This window comes from Corvus kubaryi, unplaced genomic scaffold (genome assembly GCF_017639235.1).
Source record: "Corvus kubaryi isolate FWS band 111438036 unplaced genomic scaffold, C.kubaryi_AGA036_p1.0 65011, whole genome shotgun sequence".
In the NCBI taxonomy this organism is placed as follows: domain Eukaryota; kingdom Metazoa; phylum Chordata; class Aves; order Passeriformes; family Corvidae; genus Corvus; species Corvus kubaryi.
In genome coordinates, this window is record NW_024581692.1 from 56,813 (window position 1) to 83,491 (window position 26,679).

Sequence of the window (26,679 nt, forward strand, 5' to 3'; positions counted from 1 at the left end):
TCTTAATATCTAAATGATATCTAAGCTTAAGTTATACACAGGAATATGGAGAAAAAGCTGGTCTCTACTTCCAAGCTTACTTAGATAGCATCAGTCACAGTTTAATATATTTAACTAAAAAGCATCAACTTCCACTGATGAAAAAGCCCCATCTTTGCAACTATATTCACCTTCTCAATTTACTTTGAAATCCTAAAAATTCTACTGTCTAAATTCCATGCTAGAGAAATCTTGCTATTACAGTTTTTATTTGTTCTTTTCATTTTACATAAGCCTAAAAAATACCCAATATGTCTTACTGAACGTTAGGAACTTAGATAAAATAACATTCTAGTATTTTGTATTGAAACCCTTCCTATACCTGACCATCATAGTTCTACCTAGCATATTCTTGATTCTGAATTCTAACAGCAAAACATTAACATTATACAAAATATTGTTTAATGTTCCTCTTGGGAAAAAAAAGCATCAAGCAATAGATCCCAGAATTAAGTAATTTCTGTACCTTCAATTAGCAATAATCTCTGTTACCTTTCTATAAAAAGCTTTTGTCAAACGCCAAATATAATTTTTCTCACACTCAAAAAATACCAAAGCACAACATAGCAGCTTCTATTACCACTTAAGCTATGTATAAAATTTGACTAATGCACTGCCCTTGGAATCAGTAAATAAATGGGATTTAAGAATGAGATTTCTCTGAAGATGTCACTGAACATTGAAAGCACAATAGGATGGTCATAGATGACCTTTACAAATGTAACTGAATATATTTCACATAACACCTAACTTACAAAAGAATTAATTTGATACTCCCCTTCCTAAATAATTTCTATTTTTAGAAGTCAATGTTTGAACATTGCATTTGTATTTACTACCTTTACTACTTATCTCCTTGCATGCCGCATCATTAAGTAATTAAATATCTGAAGTCAGCTTCTATTTCTTTCACCAACTGACTTAGAACTAAATTTTAAAGTGCCTAAACAATCTATTTTACAAGAATTCAAAGCCATCAGAGTAATGGTTAATGGAGAGAGAATTAACAGGATAATTCGAATGCCAAGTATTGAATTCTACACCGCATTCCATTTTCTATTTTTGTATTCAGGAGGCTTCTGTAATATCAAGTGGCTGAGGTCTTTAACTTGTAATTAACTTTATTTAATTCTTGCCAGAATACATAAAAGTCCACATAATGAAGTGTATTCCCTCTGCTTTCAGATATGCAAAACCATCACTTCTGAAATATGTTTGTCAAGAGCATAGAGGATCATATTTACTTTTATTTTCTTGCCAGTGGCTCAAAATACTGTAATAAGCCATTCATATTATATTAAAGAAATTTTAGTTTACTGACTAGTCTAAAAATTGGAGAAAAACAGAAATTGCACTGCCAATGTACTGTGACAAAGGAGATTTGTCCTAGTTAGGAAGTGGTAATTAGAAATTGCAAAATATAGAATCATTAGGAATTGCAAGACATAGAATCATAGAATCATGTAGTTTGGAAAGACCTTTAAGCTGCTAAGGCCAACCGTTAACCCAGCACTGCCAAGTCCACCACCATGTTCCTTAGTGCCTCATCTACGTGTCTTTTAGACACCTCCAGGGATGGTGACTCCACCACTTCCTGGGGCAGTCTATTTCAATGCTTTCATCCTTCCAGTGAAGAATTTTTTTCTAATATCCAACCTAAACCTTCCCTGGCACAACTTGAGGCCATTTCCTATTGTCCTGCCACTTTTTACGTGGGAGAAGAGGCCAACCCCCACCTGGATACAGTCTCCTTTCAAGCAGTTGTAGAGGGTGATGTCGTCACCCCTGAGGCTCCTTTTCTCCAGTCTAAACAACCTCTGCTCCCTCAGCCACTCCCCGTAAGATTTTTTCTCATAAGATGTGTCAGAGACACATTGCAGAGCAAAATTAAATTTTCTTTGATAGCTGAACAACTTAAAAGTTTTCCTGGTTTCAGGTGGAGCAGATTTCAAATATCTCCTATTGTAGCAGTCTCTTTTTTTTACTGCCACCACAGATACATTACTACATTTTATAAAGTTACAAAAATCACAGGTTGTCATTTCCACATGACAGTTTGTTGAGCTGAGTAGACTGAGTTGAGATTTGTGCAGGTTTAAATATATAAATCAGAAAGCCAAAAGAAACAGGAATTATCCTTTTTCATCAGTACTAACAAATTAGTGCACAAATGTAAACTCCTGATTAATAACAAAATAAAAGCATTAAGTAGTAACCAAAGATAAATAAACCTGTTTCAGATTAAAAAACTCATTCAAAAGGAAATTAAGATGTTGATAAAACAATTACATTTCAATTTAGTGTTCAATAATTTACAAAACAAAGGGATTTCTTTTTTATATTGGACAGGAAAACATTTACTGTGAAAAATTTGGATCAATAAGCTGCCTTATAACCTTTAAAAAAGTAAAAAGGATTTTACTTAGTAGAACATCATGTATTTTTATATATTAGTATTTAATCCTCATGCTTTAACATATATCCTCATTGTCAAACCATTTCATTCACCAACAGTTTGAACAGATTTGTTTACAAAGACAAAATTTGTTTACAAAGAAATCGCAGCAAAGTGAGATCTGTTAAGTGCAAATTGCATTTCAGTCCTCTTCATGAACAAGCAATATTACTGGAGATGCAGGAATCCAAAGGAAAATTGATTGAGAAATGGATAATCCCATTGTGAAAAGGAAATAAATATATTTCCATATTAGTTATTAGTTAAGAACATTATTGTTTCTGTATAAGCAAGATTACAGAGGTTCCATCAGACAAGCAGACTGTTTGTGCTGTTAGTATGAATACAATGCCTTATTTACTTAGAAAAATATTTATTTGTCTAGGAAAGCATGAATGCACTGGCATTAAATCTTATAGAAGAGCTACAAAAGAATTTTTAATATCATTACACATACAGTGTCATTAACAATTTTTTAACATTTTATACGGCATTACATTCCTCTTTCACAAAGGGTTGCTGTTTTCACTTATAACCTCCAAAACTACTAAAAGCAACAGAGGTGAAAATGAGGCAGTACTACTAAAAAGAAGTATAATTGAGGGTCTTCTGTTTTTTTCATTTATTTATTTTTTTAAAAAATTATATACCGAAGAAAGGACATGAGTTACTGGAAATGGATTATTAAGAACTCTTTGAACCAGAAAATAGCAAGACAAACTAAATATGAAGTTAATGTGTAACTAAGTGTTACCTGGGAATGCTCTTTAACCAGGGAAGAAATAACAGACTTTTTCCTATATTTTATTCTACCATATACACAAGCACTTGTACATTTTATTTGTGAGAATGCAGTGAGATGGAGAGACAGAAAGAGAAGCAATGCCTGGCTGCTTTGGTTTCCTGAGCTAATTTTTTCCCAAATTCTCCCTGTGAGAAAGAGAAAAGTCCATTCAGCCTGCAGATTGCAAGGCTTTATAATCTCTGGTATTAAACACAATTCAGAAATCCTAAGAGTAGAACCTCGGAAAACTGATTTTCAGAGACAAGAAAATAATCCCCTGCACTTGAAGAACACAGTCTGAACATTTTAGAATTCTGAATAAGAGAGTAAGTTCTTCTATCATCGGTATGACAAAACCATACCTCTTTACTGAAGCTACTCTCTGCCTATTTTTTGAGTTTGAGGTTTTGGGCCACACCTTCAAGGCTTTTTTGTCTTCTCCCCATCTCTCTATCCAAGAAAACTTGGGATACACAGAAAGAAAACAAATTATTGTGAAGTTACATGACCCCAGGATCTGGGCTTTAAGGAAATCAGTAGAATTTGACACTAATGATACAGGACAATCACAGCAAACTGTGACAGGCAGTCACTCAACTAGAACCTCTTTGAGGGACTTCAGCACACCAGCCTTCCTTCTCTTCTCAGTCTTTTTTCAAGACTGACTCTAGCAAGAAAAAAAGGCACGGCTAAAACTGGCAAATTCCATTTATTCTAGCTAATGCTCCTAGAGGAAAAATAACAGATAAAAAAATCCCCAAACAAAACCATTTAGATTACTGTGAATGTTTTGGAAACACTATTTAGTCCTGATATTTAGCTACTAACCAGAAAATATTCAGAACAATAATCATAGCATCTATGAGGAAATGTGCAGAATCACTTCAGATCAACTTGATTATTCACTAATAAGGAGTAAATCTTCCAGTTCTGAATCTTTTTATGATATAATGGAGGTTCAGAAGAGACTACTCAGCCACTCACTGTCACCTACAGAAAATGAAAGTATTGTATAAAGTATCTCAAGATTGAAAATATCTGCTAGGTTTTGGAGGAGCTTGTTCCTGTTTGGCTCAAAGTTGGTTCATGTTTTGATGATGACCTGCCCAAAAATACCTCAAAAACACCGATAGAGATTTCAATCTCTGAATCTAAATTTTATTAAAACACAGACCAGAACATATAGCTTTAAAATATATAAACTGAAAATGAAATAAAAAATAAGAGCTTGATAAGGAATCTCCCATCCTATCTAGTGCAATTTTACAGTGATTGCATGATCTGTTTTTTTTCAACCTGCTTTCCCTCCAGTGCAGCTTTCTCATCATGGCTATGCATCTGCCATATGTACTTTCTTAACATGTTCAGATTACAGGCCTTCCTTCCACAATTTCTCACATGCTGTCTTTCACTCCCTACCTACTGTACTCTCATTCCTTTCTTGTTTCCCAGCTTTATTCTTGTTCAGGTATTGTTTTCCAGCTGTGCACATCCAACAATGCTGACTATTCAAGAGGACATAAGAAGATAACACTCTACCCTGCTGCCTAATCACATCTTAACTTTAATAACAAAATAGATTTGTAAGCTTATACAAATAAAACAAATTTGCCTTCAGTCACATATATCATTCTTTACAAATTTACAGAAACAGATTCTCTTCAGGCTGTGAACTTAACAGAAGATACAAACTTCACCTTGTAGCTACCAGGAAATTCAGTGCAGTCTATAATTTCTGGTCGTGTCATAGAGGTATATAAGCACAAAGAGCCAAACCCATCGGCAACTTCATCAGCCATCCAGCTGCGTTTTGCAAAGTAGTGAGTCAGACTGAAGAACCATGGCAGTTTCAAATGTGTATTTTCTCTCAAGATGTGTAATACAAAACTGACAAAAAACCCCGAACCAAAACATATTCCTCAAGGCTGCTGAGCCACAACACTTACATAACTATGGCTCCTGCTTTCACTGTCTGCTTGGCTAAAAGAGTTAACAGCATCATCATTCCTTGTCAAGTCTGGCATCATCTCTTAATTTCTTACAGATGTCCAATTATGTGTGAAGATACTAAACGAGGCAAATTCCAGACCTCCTTCCTTGGTGTCTCCCAATAAAGTAAGAGGTGACATTCCTCTAACCACGTATGGACATCTTCCCCGGAGCTAGTGATTTTTAACTCTTTCAAGATGGAGTAGTGAGAAAGAGGTAGCTCATTCTGAAGGACAGGCCAAAAACGCACTGAATTAACTACACCCAAGAGAGCTTACTTATCCACCCAAAACATATATCATGTGCTCTTCAGACCTGTTCACACTCTGGATGCACTAATGCTCTCCACACTTTGGACAAGTCTTTTCACCCCCACCCCAAGACTCAGCTCCAGTCCTGTCAGATTGATCTGGTTGGGCCAGAATTATGGCCAGCTCCAGACAGCAGCTCATTCACTCTTATGTTGTGTTAGGAGACCTACCTATACTACAAAAATTCAACCATATGGGCACAACTAAATTTAAACTAGCTTGCTTAGCATCCTCAACTATCAGCTACTGATTTTTCTCACACCAGGACTTCCACTCCACCCTTCAATTTGAAGCTTGTCCTGAAAACCACTTTAAAGAATACACAAATTCAACTAGCATGTTTTAAACAGAAATCAAAAGCAATTTCATTCTCCAGATCCATGTGTTTCTACTGCAGCAATCACTTGTGAGAGCCAGGCAAGACTGAGGTGTTAACCATGTGATCCAGCATTCAGGAGACCCAACAGGTATGCTTCTAGAGCAGAAATTACAACATTTTCTGAGTATTAATATCAAACCCGCTTTAAATCTCTTATATTTCCTGCACATTTATTCTACTGACAACTTAAATGTTATTAGAAGATGAAAGATTACAGAAATTGAAAAGTAGGAAATCTGTCCCTGGGACTTCCACAGCAACTTCTGCCTGTGCCTGGTGATGCTGCAATGACAGCTCTGCTATCAGCCCAGAGCAATGAGCAGTTGCAACAAGTGCTGCAAATTTTACTTTGTAATAACGTTCTAAAGACAGCCCTCAACTGAATGTTTGAGATTTCTTTAGCTTCCCAATGCAGGGCCTGAGCTGCCTGTCCTGCTTTCATTTTCTAAACCTCACATTCTCTTACTCAGGCTCTCCAATGAACAGTCCAAGGATTGCTCCTCTGTACCATAAGCAGAGGTGTGGCTGGTGCTTCACCTGTAATACTGCAGGTGAAATACCGTGTGCCTTAGTATCCTAACGCATGTGCAGATTTACATACACTTCAAGAGCAACATAGCATAGCTGAAACACCTAACACATCTACTTTTTATCAGGACATAAATTCAAGCTTCTTCAGCTCCCATGCGCAGTCAGGAAAAACAAACAAACAGGCCATTACTAATTTAGAAAGCTACCTGAAATTAATCTACTTCCTTTTCAATGAAGCTTTCAATGAAGCTTTGTAGCAGAAGTCTTGCTTGTTACTCAGGGACCTTTGATATAGTTCTCTGTTTCTCAACTCAATCACAGCAGAAGTCTCCAACATAACTCTTCAGATTCGACACACAAACCAAACTCCTTTCTCCACACAAAGTGAGGATTAGCCTTCATTGTGCTTTATTAGGTTCTTCACTAAAATCCATGACAGCAGCCTCGTCAAGTGGGTGACACTTGATGTTTCTAAGAAATTATTTCTACCTGTATGCAAAGTGTGGGTTTACCAGAGAAGGAAGAGGAGGAATGGGGAAAGAGAAAGTAAAAGCTCCCATGACCCTGACCAATGCACTGTCGGCTATATGCTGCCACAAAACCCACCTGCCATATTTTTCACAGTGTATTTTGCAGAAAAAGACACCTGGTCCCACCAAAACAAACAAAATCATCATTAACTATGAGTTTAAATCCTTTTTTGCCGAACGAATTAAATATTCCTTTCAGTCAAAGACAGTTAAAATTATAAAGTTCAACTGACTGACAACATGAAAAAAAGACCTGCTTCAAAACTGGGAAAAAAAATTCAAAATTGTGAAATATCTATCTGAAAATAAAAGCTTTACTCCAGACTGTTCCCAGGTTCATACCTTTTCCCTACAAGGAGAACCATGGTTAAACTCACATGTCTGTGAAGACTCTTTTGTTGCTTTGAGTTCTACATTTAGGAATCAACAAGTTTGTGAAGAAAAGTACCTTTAAACACAGATGTGGCCTATCAAATAATCTATCTAAAGCAGAGGCACATAAATCTTTTCCACCTGAGCTAATGGGATTTATTTTGAGGCTTCTGCTTTCAGCTTAGTTCTGGTGTGTATGAAAGGACTCGAAATCTAAAGAACTTGTCATAGGTATATGCCCAATTTGGAAACACAGAGACACCAAGGAAGCAGAGTATTACTACCAGATTCAGATTTTCATAAGAGCAGAATCTATACCCACTCACTGGGAAAGTGTCATGCACTGAGAGAGGACAAGTGTCTTCCATTGAATTTTCCTGGCTGCCTCCTGAAATCTCCAGATGTCCAGCTCTAATGCAAAGAAAACCAAAGATAGTTTTTAATTTCTGCCTAAAATTGCCTCAGAAGTTGCCTCTGTATTTCTACTTAGCATTCTTTAATTTCAGAACATGGTTGGCTTTGAATATTTTGAAATATATATTTTAAAGGCCATAGAGTTATTCATTGAAATTACTGTTCAAGTTCAAAGACAAGCTGCCTCCATGATATTTAGGTTAAAAAACCTGTAGTATCTACAAGATTTTTAATGTGTCCTGTTGATTAAAATATTCTGTAGACTCTAGTCAATACGTTATCCTTGGACATGAGAAAAGCGGGGATGGCCCTGTGGGCAAAGCAGAAAGGTCTCAACCAGGAGAGGAGTGTGGGTCAGGCTCCACTTTGGAGGGGACTGGGCTGGTCCAGAGCACAGGGGCATGTTGCTGAAAGAGGATAAGCACTGGCCTCATATTGTAAAGTCACAGTAAAAAGCCCCTGCTGCCAGCAAATTTCCAGGCCACACCTAAACACAAGGGATTAGCAACACCCTCACTTAACAGACAACACAATAGAAAAATGAAGAGGATGAACAGTTTGTCCAAAGCAGCAATACAAATGTGGTTTTCTGCATCCTAGTCCAGTATGTAGATGTCCCTGCCAGGCTATACAGAAGGACTTAATAGGACTGGAAAAGACACAATTAATAACTGGGTAGACAGAAAGCACTATTTACAAGCACGTCAGAGGCCCCGAGTCATACATTGATTGAGTGTGTTTGTTTCTGTAAAGCAGTGTTAATCCCACTGTTGAGGCAAACATAAGGATTTTAAAAGAGGAATTTAAAGTGGGGTAAGTGAAGGGGAAAAGGCTTGCCACTCTTCATAATATAAAAATATGTCAGTGCAAATAGCCATCATTTATTAGAAGCCTCCTATCTGTGTAGCAAAATGTCATCTACTGATGAATGCAACTGGAAGGGGGAAAAAAATAAAAAGAAACTCTTGTCAACAGTTTCCAAACAATTCCAAATCAAATAATTTGCTTTTAAAATTATGTTTTGGTTAATTCATGTTAACTACTGGATATGTGTTGTTCAGAATACATAATTTCTCAGTGGAATTAGCTCTTCTGAAAAGTCACCAATTATTTTAATGGCAGTTTTTGTAAGCCATAAATATCTCTAAGACTTTTAGAAAAGTCCTGAGATGTTTCATAGAATCATAGAATGGCTTGGGTTGGAAAGGAATTTAAAGGTCATATTGTTCCATTTCCAATGCCATAGGCAGGGACACCTTCCACTACACCAGGTTGCTCAAAACCCCAAACAACCTGGTCTTGAACACTGCTGGGGATGGGGCATCCACAGCTTTTCTTGGCAACCTAAATTTAGAGCTGAGTAAATTGGAAATTAGTATGGAAATTACTTTACATATTGTTGGGACAATGGCGAAAATCTAAAATGTTGAAGTTGTCAAAATCTCCTTAATAAGCAAACACTACTAAATGCTTCAGGTTTCTATCAAAGGAATTTCTATACTCCAGGCATGATAAAAGACAATAAATTTTAGTGACAAGAGCTATAATTAAGATAATCAGAATATTTTGGATGATACAAATGGAAGGGTAAATGGCAGGAAATTTTAGATTTCAAAATATATTTATTGCACCCTAAAATACTCCTTATTCTTTAGAAATCTGACTTCTCTGTGAGAGAAGAATCCAGTTTTCTCAGCTCTGCTGAGAGCAGGACATTCTGGGAAGTTAAGCTGCCACTGCAGTGCAAGGGAAGGCTCCCAAGGGTTCAGACTCCCAACTCCATCAGCCAGCCTGCTGTCTGTCCAGGCACTGGAAACTGGGAGGCTGTAAAGAGGCAGATGGCTTTGTTTTGGGATCTACACTACTACTGTGGGTCTCAGCTCTCCTCAGGCCTGCTGTGCAGCATTTCAGAAGCATCCTACTTTAGAGCAGACTCTATGACTAGAGTCATTAGGCCTTCTAAAGCATACATCTGATGCAGTCCTCCTTGGCTCCCTTCACAGCTAGTGAACCCATCTATTTTAGGGTGTCATGAATTACTCCCTAGAAATAAATATTTTTAATTAATTGCATGTCAGTCAAAACACGAACCTATAAATTGCCCAAGTTTTGGTATCCACATAGCAAGAATTTTCATTCAATCAGGTGAACCTAATTCCAAGGGTCTAGAGTAGATCCATGGCCACATATTTGCTGGTTGGAAAACATTCTTCATCCTGAAACTTCAGCAGAATCAAAATATCGTAGAAGAACATTCAGATTCAATGGTAAATGACCACAACAAAAAAAATCAATGATGTAACAATGATGATTGCAATGAAACTTGTCTAAGAAAAGCTGTGAGTCATCTGAACCCAGCCAGTATGGAAATCCTTTGAAATGCCATCCTTAAGGCAGAACTTTTCAAAACTGGACTTAACAGGAAATTATTTCCTAGCAGGAAGAACAGGAAAAGGTGTTCAGTAACTCTGTTTTTCTCCAAAGAATTTTAAATTACTACCTTAAATTCAGAAGTCTACACAAATATGTGGTAATGGTTAAACCTTCCCTGAATGACCTGAAGGGGAACAACCCCTCTGCCTTTGTGACACACACCCACAGCATTCCAGAAGTTAAATTACTTCCCTATCCTACTTGACACCTATCTTATGCAGTCCCTTGAAGAAACAAGTTTATGAGATCCTTCAACAGCAAAAAGCATTCTGCATAAAGATCTAGCTCCCATTCATAGTGTACAGGTAACAGGTTTACATGTGCCACATGTATTAGTTGACTGATGTCTAAAATCAGCATGTGGGTGTGGGAAAATGCATGAAACCAGCCTCAAGAGGGTTAAAGTTTATACATTTGTTTAACAGAAAAATGGTTCTAAGACATTGAAGCGACTCCTCTTGCTTTATCTGCCTACAACTACCATCACTCCACACCACCAAACCCTCTCTGATAATGTCCTGGCATTTGTAATAAAGATCAGTCACCTGTTACCTGACTATGTCAATGTATTTTGAAAAAGCTTTCCAGACAGAATTAAGCAGAAAATACTGTTCCCATTGTGAAATATGTTTTCAGGATAAAGCCCAGAATAAAGGTTTCTTCAACAAAAATTAAAAGGAAAGGAAAAACATTTCCAGGGTTACTCACACAGGAATAACTATCAGCCTGGCAACCAATGCAGGCTGGGGTTAAAGGCTTTTTGTCTGAATCAAAGTGAGTAGGAACTCAAGACTTGATATGTCCATGTGGTAGAAAAGTGCTTGAGCTGCAGAGATGCTTTTTATGCCCTGGGGTTTAAAAAAAAAAACAAAAACCAAAAAACTTCAGCCTTAAGACTGTTTTCCAGCACAAATTTTAACAGAACTATCCTGTTTTGATGGAAGTTTGGCATTTGGCCAAATCTGACAGACCAGTAAAACAGTTTCAGGCAAAATCAAAATATCAGTCCAACAACCTCTACCAGAAGGTCAGAAAAAAAAAAAATGTAGCTCCTTCGCCTAGGAAGAAGGATTATGTGTGACAATTTCACTTTACTTGCTCACCATAAAATATTTAGTTAATTCTTTTCTTCTTTCCTTGATGATGATATACAGTCCTAAAGAACTGCTTCATTTTTGTTTTTTTTTAAAGCAATTATAGCAACAAGCATAAAAACCAAAGCAAAATGCAAAACTAAACAAGCACAACAGAAGGTCACTTGAAGAAGTCACAAAATAAATTACCCAGATCTCATGTTCATTAGGGCAGAGTTTCATTACTGCTACAACAGCAATAGACAATCTCAAAATTAGCACAAACTCTTAGTGCATATTCTACCCTCTCTAGCACAGGTGACTTACCACTGTCATGACTCCTTTGTCAGTATGTGAAAGCACAAACCCTTACAAAGCGTATGTTTGGCTGCTAAAAATAAAGCCTAGATAAAGGAAGCTAATTTCTTAAAACATACTCTTCACTCAGGTTCCTACACCAGGTAACATGCCTGTCCCTGCTTCTCTAGAATGATGACTGGAACTTTCTAAGCTACACAGCTCGTGATGTCAAACCACACATGTTGCTGTGCTTCCATATCTGAAGTTTGGAAGATTTGCTTACATTTGATAGCGCAGCTCCTCTAAGAATGCAAGCTAGAAGACCAATGCAATGTACTGAAACGTGTCTGGATGTCAAACATGACTCATTTTAGAAAACACCCAGTAAAACTTGCATCAACAGAACAATTGTAGTTATATTTCAAATCAATTCTTGATCCTTGTTTCGGTTCTGGGGGAGTGGGAATGAGTGGGTTGGTTTTTTTAAAGCTTCCACTCAAATGAAACCTTACAACATTTATTTCTAGTAGGCCACAGCAGTTTAATGAATCCACAAGTATCTTTCCTTATATTCAGTGGACATGAACATAAAGGAAGATATATTTTTGATTCATATATCTACTACTTCCAGAACTACTTGTCTGGTCTCACAGCCTTGCTTGCTAGTTGCAGTGGTGAACTCAGAATGAGGAGCAATTTCTGCAGCTTCATGTGCTAAAATGAAAAACTCAGTCTTGAAAGATTTATATATATTCTGCACATACAGAAATTGGTGAAATGGAATCAAAATCTCTGATTTTGTTTATCAAAACCTGTACAAAAGTTGGTTGTGGTCATTAGCAGATTCCAAAATTGCAGTCCCAGAAAAAACTGGTTGTATTTAATTTTCTCTTTACAGATTGAAACAAATTTCATCTATCTGCCTATTTTAGTAATAGAAAGATATAAGAAAAATAAGCTCAGTGAAATATACTGGGGATAGAGGGATAGGCCTGAAGTTCAGCCACAGCACAGCGTGACTTGGCTGTCAACCCCACTCCACTGACTGAAATTACGTAATTGCTGTCATGTGGATACAAAATGCTGCTAGCGAGGATTTTCTTGTTATTTTCTAAGCCCGTGAGAGACTTTTCTCTCACACAGAAGAGGTAGCAGAGTTATGTAAACAACCAAACACCTGCAGCCTTGAAAAGTCTTGTTTAGAATACAGTAGAAAAATATTTTGACAATGGATGTTTTAGGACTTTAGCCAATCACCCCCAAGGGGTGGCTGATCCTTGTCCAATTATGAAGAAAAAAGTCTATAAAAGAGTTTGTAAAATTAAATAGATCAATCTTGCTGCACAATTCCTGCCTGCTGGATCTTCTCTCCTCTTCCTCCTCTAAGGCTGCGGGACACGGTGATATACCCTAGGGCCTAGGGCTGTGGTAATACTGTCAGGCAGTTGGTTGTCACAAACCAACTGTTACTCCCCTTGTTGTGTTTTAATGCATGAAAACTGCACAGGATCGTGGCAGATACGAGGCATTACAGAACCAATGAAATAAAAGTTAAAGCCTGAATTATTCATGTAACTACTCTTTGAATAAGTCTGGTATATCTGCCATAGTATTTCAGATGGAACAAGACATGAATAGCACATTTGTTTGAGTTTTCTCCCCATTCCATCCCTCGCCCTTGGGTAATCAGGTGTTTTACCAATATGGTAAGTCCGGATGTGTCTGTCAAAACAGGCTTTGACTGGAAATGCTGTTCCGACAAAATAGAAAATGCAGCGTTCTTCACAGTGAAAAACTCCACAAATCTGAATGTCGGTTTGCTTTCCCAGATGACAGTACAGTCATTTTCTGAACAGCTTTGTTTAATAAGTTGTTGGTATTGCTACTGTGATTTTCAAGCTGAAGCTTTTCTGCAGCCGGAGCAGTTTCCAATGCACTATGTCCTGTTTGGAGCTTCTTAGGGAGCAGACCACAAAAAACTACTACTCTATTTTTGGGTTTTAAGTAGTCTAAAGGTGTGGACCTAAGGTATCAGGCCTTCCAGTGGTCTAAACTTTGTCACAGCATAGATAATGATAACTATGGCCTTGTCTACATTGGAGTGTCATATTCTTCTATTCAAGGGTCCAAGTGCTCATGGAAGCAACATTACCACCTTACCTACTTGCCACAGAGTCACATAAATACCCAGAGCAACCTTAATATTTAATAGCATAACTCATCTGCATATTTTATGTATCTGCAGCTCCATCCTATTGCTAGGATAGTCAAAAAGAACTTCTTTCCTAGTACTGTTTTTTTCTAATTTAATTTGAGGGCACATAGTTAACCAAGTGGCATATAAGCTCTAGGGTATCTGTTTCACTGCTCCCATTGGAACAAGATGTGAGATCCAGTGCTGATTGATTTTACCTTAATGACTGCCATGGCAAACCTTATTTCAGCCTTATCTTCGCAATGAAGAAGGGCGGCAACAAAGCTCAACAAAGGATACAAAAATGGCAGGTATTTCAATACTGGTATTTCAATAGTTATCCAGTAAAGACAGTTTTCTGTTTCCATGGCAGTAGCCAGAAGAGTCCAAAACTGTGTAATTTTCATGTTACTTACAAAAAAATTTAAAAATAAAAGAAAAAAGCCTTCTCAGACATAAAAATTCAACCCAATAACCAAATGGAGGCACTCAGGACTCACAGAGCTGTCAACATACTAAAGCCACTGTGCAAGACATTGCTGATATTATGGCAGAAGTGAAGAAACATTTTTTCACTTCCTACGCAGCTACGACATATCCCTGAAAAAAACCTCAGTATGCCACAATCTATTGGACTCAGGATGTGAGTTGCACCATTAGTCCTCTGGTATCACATCTGAGCAGCCCTGAAAAATCAACAGCAAACACCTAAATTGTTCCTATGTAATGGCACACATCTATCTGGAAACCAGTTGGAAAAAACACCATTGCATCTAAAATACTGCATGATCAAAAACTAAATAAAGTAGAATAAAAATATGTAGCAAATAGTTAAAGATTGTTTCTACATCAGATCATGTTTGTTGTAGTTTGGGTCATCCTTGATACAACTGATTGCAACAAAAATACCTAAAAGGAAACAAAACATTTTTGCTGCTTCAGGCTCCAAATGTAGCTGGTATCCCTACTATAACTAGGAACTAAAGTTCTGAAGTTATCATACTACTTATATTCAAAGTTCATTCTATTCAAAGAGAGTGCTTCAAACAACTCCTATTATGTCCCAGATGGATGCTAATACCAGGACAGAAATAATAAAAAATCCTAAAAATTACCTTGTCTTTACAGGTCTGTTTAATCTACAAGTACTCAGATCTCTAGCCAGTCTGCTCAGGTGCATTTAACTTTCCCTTTCCACACCTTAACATGATTGAAATTTCTGAAAATTTAGCCAAAAAATTTTCAGTTGATGTTTTTGTAAAAACATCATCAGCAATTTTCCACCGGCTCATTCCCCACAACTACTTATCTTCAACCATTGTACCACTTGTACCTAAACACTCAGCAAAGAGTAGAAAACAGGCTGATCTTCCTTGCATCCCTCTCAATATTTGAAACAAATGCAAACTGTGAAAACCAAAATAACAATACTGTCTGAAGGTGGTAACGATCTGACAAAATTATAGTTAAGAACCTGTATGCATAAACAATTTTTAAGATGAGATTCACCATAGTCTTCACACTTTTGCCACTGAAGCTGCTTAAACCATTTTTAGCTGCTATTGCTTAAGCTCTGAAAGTGGAGAGTTTTAGTAACTCAGATTCTGAATTGTTGACTGTTTATCCCTGACAAATTTTGAACACAACCTCACTGGCATCCATTGACCTAAAAATATACCCCAGTAATTCAACAGAACTGCTTGCTTACAGCACCAGTTAATTTCAACCATTATGTTTGCAACATAAACCACTGGTAAACAGGATGATGATTGATTGATTGATTGAATTACACTGAACCTGATAAGTAGCCCTGAGATGGCTATTGTTTAATCCAATCACTTTGTCATCACAACAATGAGATACAAATGACTATTCATACCTTAGTTTAATTACAACAATATTATTCAGGCTTAACCTGCATTGATTTCTATAACTTTTAACTTTATGAACATGAACATGAGTCTGTTTCTCTCTTGTTAACAGAAACACACTTTTGAAACAAAAAAAACTCTGAGAGTGCCGATACACTTTTCTAAAATAGAGAACTAGAGAGTATGGCTAATGGGAATGATTTAGTTTTTCTTCCTTTCTGTGGTTTGGATTCAATTATCTCTACAGCGACATTCACTGTTTCCAAAGAAAGATGGCTGCTTATTAGGAGCATTCAGGGTTTTCAAAGTGTCATAATGTATATAAATCTGAGCCATCCATTCATTTTGATTTATTTACATGCCTTTTTTTTTTTTTTGGTCATTTTACATAGAACTTGCAAGAGAATATTTGTTATACAGAGCAGTACATATTAATTTTGCAAGGATTCCCCAAATCATGTGCATTACATCAAAAGACCTGGTGTTAGGGTAGTAACATCACAACCTTGCAGTTGTTTAGCACATAAGCAACCTAGACAACAGAACTTAATGAATTAATTTACATCTACCAAAGTGCTAAAATGCTACAGTTCTTAGTTGTACATAAATTGCAAATTTGGGGACATCTGACTTGAGAGCCGAAATTTAAAAAGTTTTATCTCTTTTTCCGTAAATATTGCCTCAAAAAGTCATTACTGATGCTCCATGGAAGCAGCTTTCTCATTTGTTTTGGCAAAAGTCTGTGGATATATAAACTAGAATGACAGATATTTCTACTTTGTCAGAAAACTAAAATACAACTGGAAGCAATAATGAAGTCGGATTTATCAATCGAATGCCTTGAAGAGTTCAGCCATATACTAATCTTTGCACAAAACCATCTTCAGAGGGAAAATAAAAAAAGATAAGCAAAAAACCCCTGTTGTCAGAATTCAGACTGTTAATTTAAGCAAGCCCTAACTATGTTAATAAGGAGGTTAAGACTATGGTCATCATTTTTTAATCTTTGTGAAAGATGCGTAAGTAATATGTGCACCAGTCTCCTATTGGAGTTAGTGATAAATACTAAACTTGATTATCCAAAGTAAGATTAAAAGAAAGTGAATCCAAAGTAAGATCCAAAGAAAAATTTAAAGTGTCCAGATGAAAAAATCACTTGCTTGGTAGTGAGAACTGATGATGATGATGATGATAGATGATGATGACGACAATGCATATTGTTCACGATCAATAATTTTCTAATGAGTACCTTAGGAGGAGCATATAAATTTTCAAATCCTTAAAACATACACAAGCTAAGTTCAATATCACTTGCTAGAAGCAAAAAAGTTTTGCTTTTCTTCGGATTATCTATATCAGCAGGGATCAATCTCTCAATTTTTCAGCCCCAGGAATGGTTTTCTATTAAAATATTCCAAAGTATCCTGTGCCATTTTATAACTATTCCTACTTCTTGGCACAGTCATGATACCAGATAATTGATAAGATAATGAAGAGGAACTAGTAGCATGAGGAATCCATTATTAACTTATTGTGTATCCTTACACAACCATATTTAAGTCTTCATCTTGTAATCATGCCTCTACTTGCCTGAGGGCAAGCATGGCTAATCCTCAGGACTAATGACATAACTCTGCTTCCAGGTACAAGCCTCACCACACCTCTGATAAGACAAAACTTGCTCTGGACACAAGGGGAGATTTGCTAAATTTTGCTGTAGCAAAGCCCTTCCTATCTTGCAAGTTTCTTTCTAGGGCCTTAGAAAGAGATTCAATAGTTGATGGAATCTTATTTTTGTTGGCTTTAATAATACAGTTTAAAATGCTGTTTGGAACAAAATATTACCCATTTTATGTGTATTTGCTTTGATTACATAGAAGGAACTGTTCTGATTACACAGCGAGAAAAGTGAAAAGTAAAGTAGAGCAATGAAGTTTAAGAGTTCATTTATTTGATAGTCGCTGGTATACAGATTACAGTGGCAAATTTTTCAACTCATCAGAATTTCATATGAAGAGATACAAACCACTAATTAAGTTAGAGGAATCCAAGTCCCAATTATACATAAACTACATAGATGAAAATTAGAGGAGCATCTGCTCGGGCTGGAATATTCACAATGCATAAAGCAGTAAGTGTGTGAACAACCAAACACTCAGAAAATGCTGAAAGATTTTGGAACAGTTACTATAATCCATGAACTACAGAGGTACAAGGAGGAGTGGCTGGAAGAAGTTCTTACTTCACCACATTTCTGAATATACCAATTTTTTAAAAGATTGTTCCTAAAAACAAAGAAGAAATAATCAAGGATTAAAACAAAAACAAATGTAAACACCTATTTACTTTATATTCTAGCAGACAGACTGTTCTTTAGGAATTACCAATAAGCTTCATACACACCATTTTAATCACAAAAATTAAGTCTGCTGTTGTATGAAAAACTCTGCTGCCGATTTGTAGAGAAATCATAAGAATCATACTGAAATAGACTTCACTTGATTCATTATAGAACATACTTTTAAAAAAGAGTATTTTCATAACCTAAGCATTATATATATGTAATGGTTTCACATAAGTAGGTATATATAAGCCAAAAATTTAGTATTTATGATCACAGAAGTCTGAATTAAACAGTTACCTTTCACAGACAACCCTTTTTCACACTACAGAAAATCCTAAAACAAAAGCACAGTAAATTTACTAAAAAAAAAAAAAAAACTAGAGCCATTGCTCTAGTTTTAAATGGTAACTAAGGAAGTCTCTCTCTACCACTCAGGGAGTGCAAATGCTCATCAAAACCAAACATGAAATACCTATAATGCATTATTGCATTAAGGGAGACCCTGGTTCCAGCTCCCACCTCTAGGCTCTTAGTTCCACAAGAATCTTTACTGCAAAGAAACCTGCTGACCTTTTCTTAATCCTGACAGATCTGCTGTGTGCTGAGTGACTTTGAAATTCAGTAATAAAAATGCCTTGAGGCTCAAAAAGTCCCTTTTCATTAGGACACAAAATTCCACTCATGTTCACCTGTAAAAAGAACCATTAAAAATGAAGAATAATTTAAAACTTTTCCTTCCTTCCTTCCTTCCTTCCTTCCTTCCTTCCTTCCTTCCTTCCTTCCTTCCTTCCTTCCTTCCTTCCTTCCTTCCTTCCTTCCTTCCTTCCTTCTCCTTTTCTTTCCTTTTCTTTTGTATTTTTCTAAAAAACACTGAAAATAATCTAACAACCAAAAATACACTCTTTCTGGGGCCAGGCTTCACAGTACTAAAGAAGGAGCAGCTACATTTAGTAACTTGGATACATCTTGGAATTTGCAAAATAAAGCAGAAAAGGCAGACTGTGCAATGGAAATTATAATAAATTATGGTGGTTTTATTTTTATATTTTTTTTAATTAACTTCTCCAGAGAGAATAGGTTGTGTGCTTGTGTTTCATAAAGCTCAATTCTTCTTACATGAAACAAAATGCTTGATTTAATATTTTTCTTAAATGCTGAGTTCAGTCATTTATTTTTGCTGATTACTGCCAATTAGGTATCCAATCTTGGTTCAATGTACAGCAGTTTTATAGCACAGTAACTCCAATGCCTTTCAAAAGTTCTACACCTGGGTAAGGGATTAGAATCAAGACCACAGATGTAATTAAATTGTTTAATTTAGTTACATCCTAGGGATTATACTTTATATCCCAGAAAAAGGATATTCTTCACATTCCTATTTCCGTCAACTTTCTCTAGCTTCGTTTATGAAAATCTGAGCGAACATCCAATATCATGCTTACTAGCTTCTACTCACCATTTTACAAAATGGCAACCATAACAACCTGAAATCCTGAAAACCTTGAAGGAACAAGGTTTCTGTAATTTTTTTCAACACAGCCCATCTATCTAAATTTTATATCAAGCTTTTACCATTTAATACTTCCTATCTTATACTAGCTTTCCTTTGAATTACAAAAATTCTCCATTTTCTTTGGTTATCTATTTATTTACCAAAATATAAATTTAGATAATGTTACCTATTACTGAAAACAGCTATAGTTTATAACATATAATCAGATCTTGGTAGTCCTGGACTCTACTCCTGCCCATCTGTAACTTAATGCAAAAATTATATTCCTAACTCCTGGCATCAAAAGCATCTAGGCTCTTCGTTGGCACCAGGAAAGCATATGTTCTTTAATTTTCAGTCCCATAGGAAAATTAACTGGAAGATCTACACTGGACCTCAGCAGGTTATCTTATTTATATAATGGAAATGACAAACTAAACCCTTGAAGTACAGAAATGTTGCCATCTACAATGTAATGAAAGCAGGTTGCTGATTTTTGATCATAATAAAATAAATTTAAAGCCTTACTAATTTTCTTATATTTTTCTACCATGGAACAGGAATATCCTTTCTATTTTCACACCGCTCAGTCTATGGCAGAGCATAAGATCGGAGATGATTAATAATAATAATAATAATAATAACAACAACAACAACTATTGGGAACAAAAACAGGCCAGTGTCAAAGGGTTTCAGAAAAAGCTGATGGCACAGTAAGAGTGCATGTCAGGAGTACGTCTTCCTGTCTATCACTAACTCCAATAGTTGCCTAAGGCAGAAAGGAGCTTACGTATGACCAAGTAAGACAGACCCCTGTTTACTCACTACAAAAAATGGGGATCCACAGCTGTGTATCTTCAAAATGATGCTTAGAGTCTAAATCAAAAGACTTCAACAGAAAACTGTTCTGTAACAAACTTTTTTGGTGTTATCTCTATATTGAAATTAATTACTTCTGTAATTACTACTGCTGACTTGAAAACTCATTCAAAACAAATTTTAAGTTCTGGGTTTTGTTTGATTCAAATCAGAGCCTGAAACACCAAAAAAAATAATGTCAAAATACTGTTAATCTATCTGTCAATAGATAATATATTTTTTAAAGACAGCATTCTGTCTTTAAATACAGTGTAGAAACCTGACCTCACCTGTAACGTTTCTATTGGTACATCACCATGAATCAGACGACCTGTACTGCAATCTCCCCTAATATCTTTAATAATCAGATAATTTAGTTCTACAATACATTTAATAGATACAATAAGGGATATACCTTACAAGGCTATATGTGGACTGAAACTGCCTGAACTTTAGAGATCCAGAAGATCACTCAAGCTTGAAGAGTTCATTTTCTAATGAAGAGTTAAATCACCAATTACTAAGTGAAGACATTCAAAAGCAATATTAGTATATGGGAGATATTCTGAAATGACACTGCTACAGCACTATCCCTACATTAAATGCCCACTATTCTATCACTCCTGTTTGAGATATTTCTAAAAATCAATAGTCCTTAAAATTATGTTACCATTTTCAAGCTGTTTTTTCCCATTTGCTCTCAAAGCCAACTCATTCATCACTTTTAGAGCCACCAATACCAGTTTAGAATAAGAATTTCATCCCAGCCATTACTGCATTTCTTTCAAAAGCTTCCCTTAGCAAGCACAGGGTTTATGTGAAATACTGAATGCATGGGAAAGAAAGCTTGAGACGGAGTCTAAAAAGTCATGTTTTCAAAAATATTTTTTAAACATGCTTAGAATATTTTACACGAAATGTAGCATATTTGCTACACAATTTCAGTTTGTGATTATCATGCAGTCCTTTGAACAGGTTAACAGCAATGAAGGAAAGAAGTAATAATTTCTTCTATACACTGTTAAGAGTGTTTATAGTTCCAAAAGGGTTGTGGCTTAATCAATTTCATTTGAAGAAAAATAATGAAAAACAAGCAACATCAGCTAAACACCCTGAAAAATAGACAGTCTTGCACCTAGACAATGCAGGAGCAGTGGACTTTAGTGAACTACCAAGAATTAATTCTGAAGACAGTCACATAGGAAAACACAGACACAAGTTTTGGCCTTCTGAAACTTTGAGCAAGGCAGATCATCCAGCGCTGGAGCTGACTGGTGGGAGTTGATGTGGTTTCTTAAACTTCGGGAAACAAGTCATGTACACTCACATGCACAGATCTCCATTCCAGCTCCACTTCATTCCACAAGTAGGAGAACTAGAAACTACTTAGGGCATTATGCATATTGGGAATTATCTTATATCTGAGATTATGGGCGACTCCCACATCTGCCAAAAAAACATTAGCTGATCTACTGATGAATTTTCCAAAAATCCTTTCTTTGGAGAATTAAATTACCTTTGTAGATGCAGTAAAATCTAATCAGTGCATTTTCTGAACATGTTCCCTAGGTCTCTCTTTCTTATAAATATTAATGTACGAAATCAGGGGCCAAGCTGTCCCAAAATTCATACACTCTATGTATAAATTTAGAAGTCTTAATGTGGTATTAGCACACAGAAACAGTAAACATCACACTTGGCTTTTAATACATTTAAATGTTGAGCATTTTTAAGTAGAATACTCTCAAGGGACCTAATTAACCAAATGAAGATTTTTCAGATTAGCAAAGCAGCTAGATATGTAGATGAAAATACAGGCTAAGAAGTTTGAATTTGCACTAGTGACAAGCATATGCTTTAAGCTCTGCACTTTGTAGATGCACGAGGTGAAGTGACATTTATTTTCTTCTTTTTACTGGGTAGTTCCAGGTTAGATAAGGTTATTTCACATGAAAACAAAATATCATCTGTCAATTCTCCTATTTGTGATTACATTAACATAAATTAAACTGTTAGAACTAAACAACCTCTGATGCAGGATAGGATGACTCAAAATTGATTGATGTCTGGCATCAGATAGGCAAGATCTTGGCTTCCTGGTTATTCGGAAATTAATGACAGTGATTTGTTCATCAGATGACAGGTAGAATAAAATAAAAATTAAATAAATTTGAAATATCATAATACTAAACAATATGAATCAAATACGTCCAGTAAATGAAAATGGTTTCATCCACTCAGTAGATTAGCAAACATGTCTCCCCAAGAAATCACTTTGGCAGTTTAATTCATTAATCAAAGTCTTAGAAAGGCTGTTTAAAACTACCATGGCATCTATCATTAGAGCAAATATACAAGTAAATACAAATATTACTCTTTATTCTGAGTGAGCCCCTGGATGTATTTTTAATGCTACCATTCCTAAATGTTAGTCTCCCAAAGCAAACTTCTGTTGATATTTTAGTATGCCCCTAAAGGAAGGACCATGAACAGAGAATATGTCACAATGACAGAAAAAAATTCATCAGGGTATACATGATTGGAGCATTTTATGTATTCATAATACCTTCATTTTTTCTCAAATAAATCCCACTGAACAAGAACAGTACTAACAGGCATTTGAAAAGAATAATTTAAAAATAAAGAATATTTTTAAAGTGTGCTAACATGTTGGTATGTGTGCATATATTGTGTATATCTATTTACCTAATTCACTTATACATGTATGTACAAGAGTAAACGTGTATTTTTAATTTTAAAAGCTGCATCACTAGTTTTTGCTGCCTATTTCAAAGATGGGAAGACAGTTATTTTTCATATGCAAGCACAAAGCAAAACACTTTTTTATTCCAAGAAAAAGTTTAGCTTTTACTACTCTACATAAATATTTTGCATATACTTCTATTCTTCCATTGAATTGTATGAGAATGCTACAGATGGTTTGTCACATCTCGATTAGCTCATTTTTCACAATGCTCTTGTGACACTCTGTATCATTTACACAAGGTTTATTTGTCAAAATCCCATAGCACCTTTCTGACAACAGAGGTTTTGAAATTCATCTTATTTTGCTTGGCAAAGACTTATTTTAATGGATGTGACAGTATGATTTCAGTGAAGAATTCACTGGTCATTTAACTCACTTTAGAAAAACTAAAACCAGACTCTGATAAATGTTCATTTTGTAACACTTATAATGTATTTTAAAGCAATCAGCCTTATAAAATGTGGTTTGTTTGGGTTTTTTTCAGAAATGATTATTCACTCTAAGCTACTCTGCATAAGATATCTAAATAATGACTTCGGCCTGATTGTTTCTTCAGTTTCCCTCTTAAATAGAATGCAACTTTGAATCCACAGGTATTCCATGTATCACTTTGTGCATCAGGAACATGCATAGCAGAAGGTATGACAGTATTTTTTTCAGCAGGAATTCTTACAGATGAGCAGTAATTCTGAGACCTTAATGTAAACCAATGGACAAATATCACCATGTCTCATCATAAAGGAAAATAAACTCAGGGGTCTGATACTGCAGATTTTACTGGTGAGTAGCCCTTGTTCTGATTATTCTTGCTGAAATGTTCTGTGTCAGTGGTACAGGTTAACAGAGGAGTTATATTCTAATTCAGTTCTCTTATTCAAGGATGTGACAAAGTGCCTTATGAAAAATGAATGAATGAAAAAGGATGAATTCACAAGTCTCCTTAAAGCCCCTCCTCACCTTAAAAATGTTTGGCATCTCAGTGCTGTGAGGCAGTCATCTCCTCCTCAAATGGTAATATTGTCAAATACAGAGTTTTCCCCCAAATAAGAATGCACAGGTGGTCAAGCACAGTTGCTCAGTTAGCAAATCCCCCTAAACTTGTTTTACTGAAAAATATAATTTATAAAAATCCACCATCATATACCAGATACTCTAGTCTGCTAAAGCACACACAGACTGCTTAAAAAAAAAGCCACCATAGATGTTGCCACTGACATTTTCCTGCTCATCTTCATTGTATCCCTGTACTATCTAAAAATGGCAAGATTTAGCTTGCATTAGGAGTTTACTGCAAGAAAGCCATGTAAGAATAAAATTGTGTGGATTTTGTTGATTTATGCTTTTTCAAATGTGAGCCGTGATAAAGAAGGAGGAACAGGACAGTTCCCTGATTATGCTTCTTAAAATGATCTTCCGACCCAACCTAAAGAGGAACTGTAGTGTACATACGAAACCACAACACATGGTGGCATTCTGTAATATAACAGAGGGTAGTTTGTACTTTATCATTGACTGGTAGGTATTAGCCATGTTTCAAGTGATACTTAACATTTTCACTCTTCATGATATAATCCTTTTGTTCTAAAAGTGCTTGTTTCCTGAGGACATAGAGTAAGTCATTACCATTTCTGAATGCTGTTGAATACCACAAAATTCAAAAACAAAGAAGTCACTGCAATACCATTGTACTTCTTTTATTTCTAGGGTTCTAATACAAAGTACTGGATAGAATGCAATCACCAAGGTACCAGTTTTCTCTGTTGACTCCTGGTCATCTTCCCTGAATAAGAACTGCCTGCAAAACCTGCTGGTCTGCATGGCAAGGCCCTGGCTGGCGATGGGCAACAGGCAGGTGGACCTGCACCTGGGTGCCCACAGGGATGCCGAGAAGCTCTCCCACAGCTGCCGGCTGTGCCTCACCTCTCACTGTGCTGACTGGGAAGTCACCGAGCGGCGGGGAGCGGGACCCCTTCACTACAGCCGGGCTGCACCTACCAAAGCCATATTGGTGGCTCAGTGAAGGGGCTGGCGAAGGATGGCCCCCGGACACCGGACACCCAAAGCGCCGTGCGCTCTTTGTCCTTCAGAGAGAAACACAAGCGAGACGGGGACGCGCGGGGAGGCGGGCAGGTCTCCCCGAGGGGCTTCCTGCCCGCAGCACACCTGTCGTGACCCACACCGGAGTCCCAGCGCAGATAGCCGGGCAGAAAGGCTGGCCCAGGGGGTCCCGACCGAAGGTCCGCCGGCTTCCGCCCTCCTCAGCCCGCGGATCCCTTCGCCCGCTGCCGGGGAGCAGGGAGCCGCCGGCTGGCGGGAGCGGGGGCGGCGCCCAGCCCGGGAAGTTTCTCGCCACAGGTTGCCCCCTCCCGCCCGCCCCCCGGGAGCCCACGGGCGGGCCCGGCCACAGGGACGCACCTTGGCGCCGCAACCGCCGCTTCTTGAGCCCGAAGATGCGGACCTTGGAGAAGATGTCCACCAGGTTGCCATTGCAGAGCCCGCGGTTCTTGTTGGGGCTGTTCCGCCTCCTGCTGGCCGAGGGCCGGTCCCAGTGCTGCTCCCTTGCCTGCCGCTTCTGGCGGATCAAGCCGCTGGCGATGGCCGCTGCCATGGCTGCTCGCCGGCTCGCCCACGCCGGGCAGGGAGGAGGGAGGCGGCGAGGCGCTCAGCCCCGGCGGGAACCCATCCCCGGGGGCGCGGGCGAGAGGGAGCCTCCTCCCGCCCGAGGCACGGCTGCGGAGGGGCACCGGCACCCTGCGGCCGGCGGGAGCTGCCGCCGCCGAGGGTCACCGCATGGGTGCCCCGCCGTCCCTCCCGCCGTGTCCCGGCGCAGGGGCACTTGCTCGGGCGGATGCCTGCGGGCGGGCTGGCGGAGCGGAGCGGCACGGAGCGAGTGGGACTCAGGGCAGAGCCGCGCCCGGTCGGGTCGGGTCGGTCGGGTCGGGTCCGCCAGGCAGCGTCGCCTCCCGGGGCTGCCCCTCAGCCCCGAGCCGCCGCCGACCGCTCGCCCGCCGCTGCCATCGCCACGGCCGGGGCGGCTACCGCCGCCTCTTCCTGGCTCCCGCCTGATGATTGCCAAGTGCTTCAGAAATCAGCATCTGGAGAGAGCAATCTTCTTCTCCAGGGAGAGCTGTAATCACGGCTCCTCGGTCCCACCCCGCTCCAGCCTCCCCTACACACGCACGCACGCACACACACACACACACAGAGGCACGCACCGCTGGAGCTTTTTTTGTCCTCCCCAAGGCGAGGGGCGGCGAGGGTGCAAGCAGTGGAGGAGGGAGAATGGGGAAAGGCAGAGGAATAAAGCACAGGGGGAGAGAGACTGAGGGACGGGGTGATGCTGATGTGGTTTGCTGGTGGGAACCGGGAGGTTCCCGGTGGATCAGCCGCCAGCTGCCTCTGCCCCCCGTTAGGTTTCCGGGTGGCTTCGTGCGGGGCTCCCTTCCCGGGGTAAGAAGGAGGGCCCTACGCACTGGTGGAGGGGCGTATGGCCCTCCCCGTTCTCCTTCGCCCGCCCCGGCACACCGAGGATCCCTCGCAAGC

General features: G+C 38.1%; 1 protein-coding gene across 1 annotated transcript in view; it reads right to left on the bottom strand.

The window, feature by feature from the left end:
* LOC121672858 (fibroblast growth factor 14-like) overlaps window positions 1-26,095 on the bottom strand; it is a 42,398-nt gene extending 16,303 nt beyond the window's left edge. The window contains exon 1 of the mRNA XM_042045764.1: window positions 25,552-26,095. Within this exon, the coding sequence (XP_041901698.1) occupies window positions 25,552-25,744 (193 nt within the window). The 5' untranslated portion in view covers window positions 25,745-26,095. The remainder of the gene's footprint in view (window positions 1-25,551) is intronic.
* Between the last annotated feature and the right edge of the window lie 584 nt (window positions 26,096-26,679).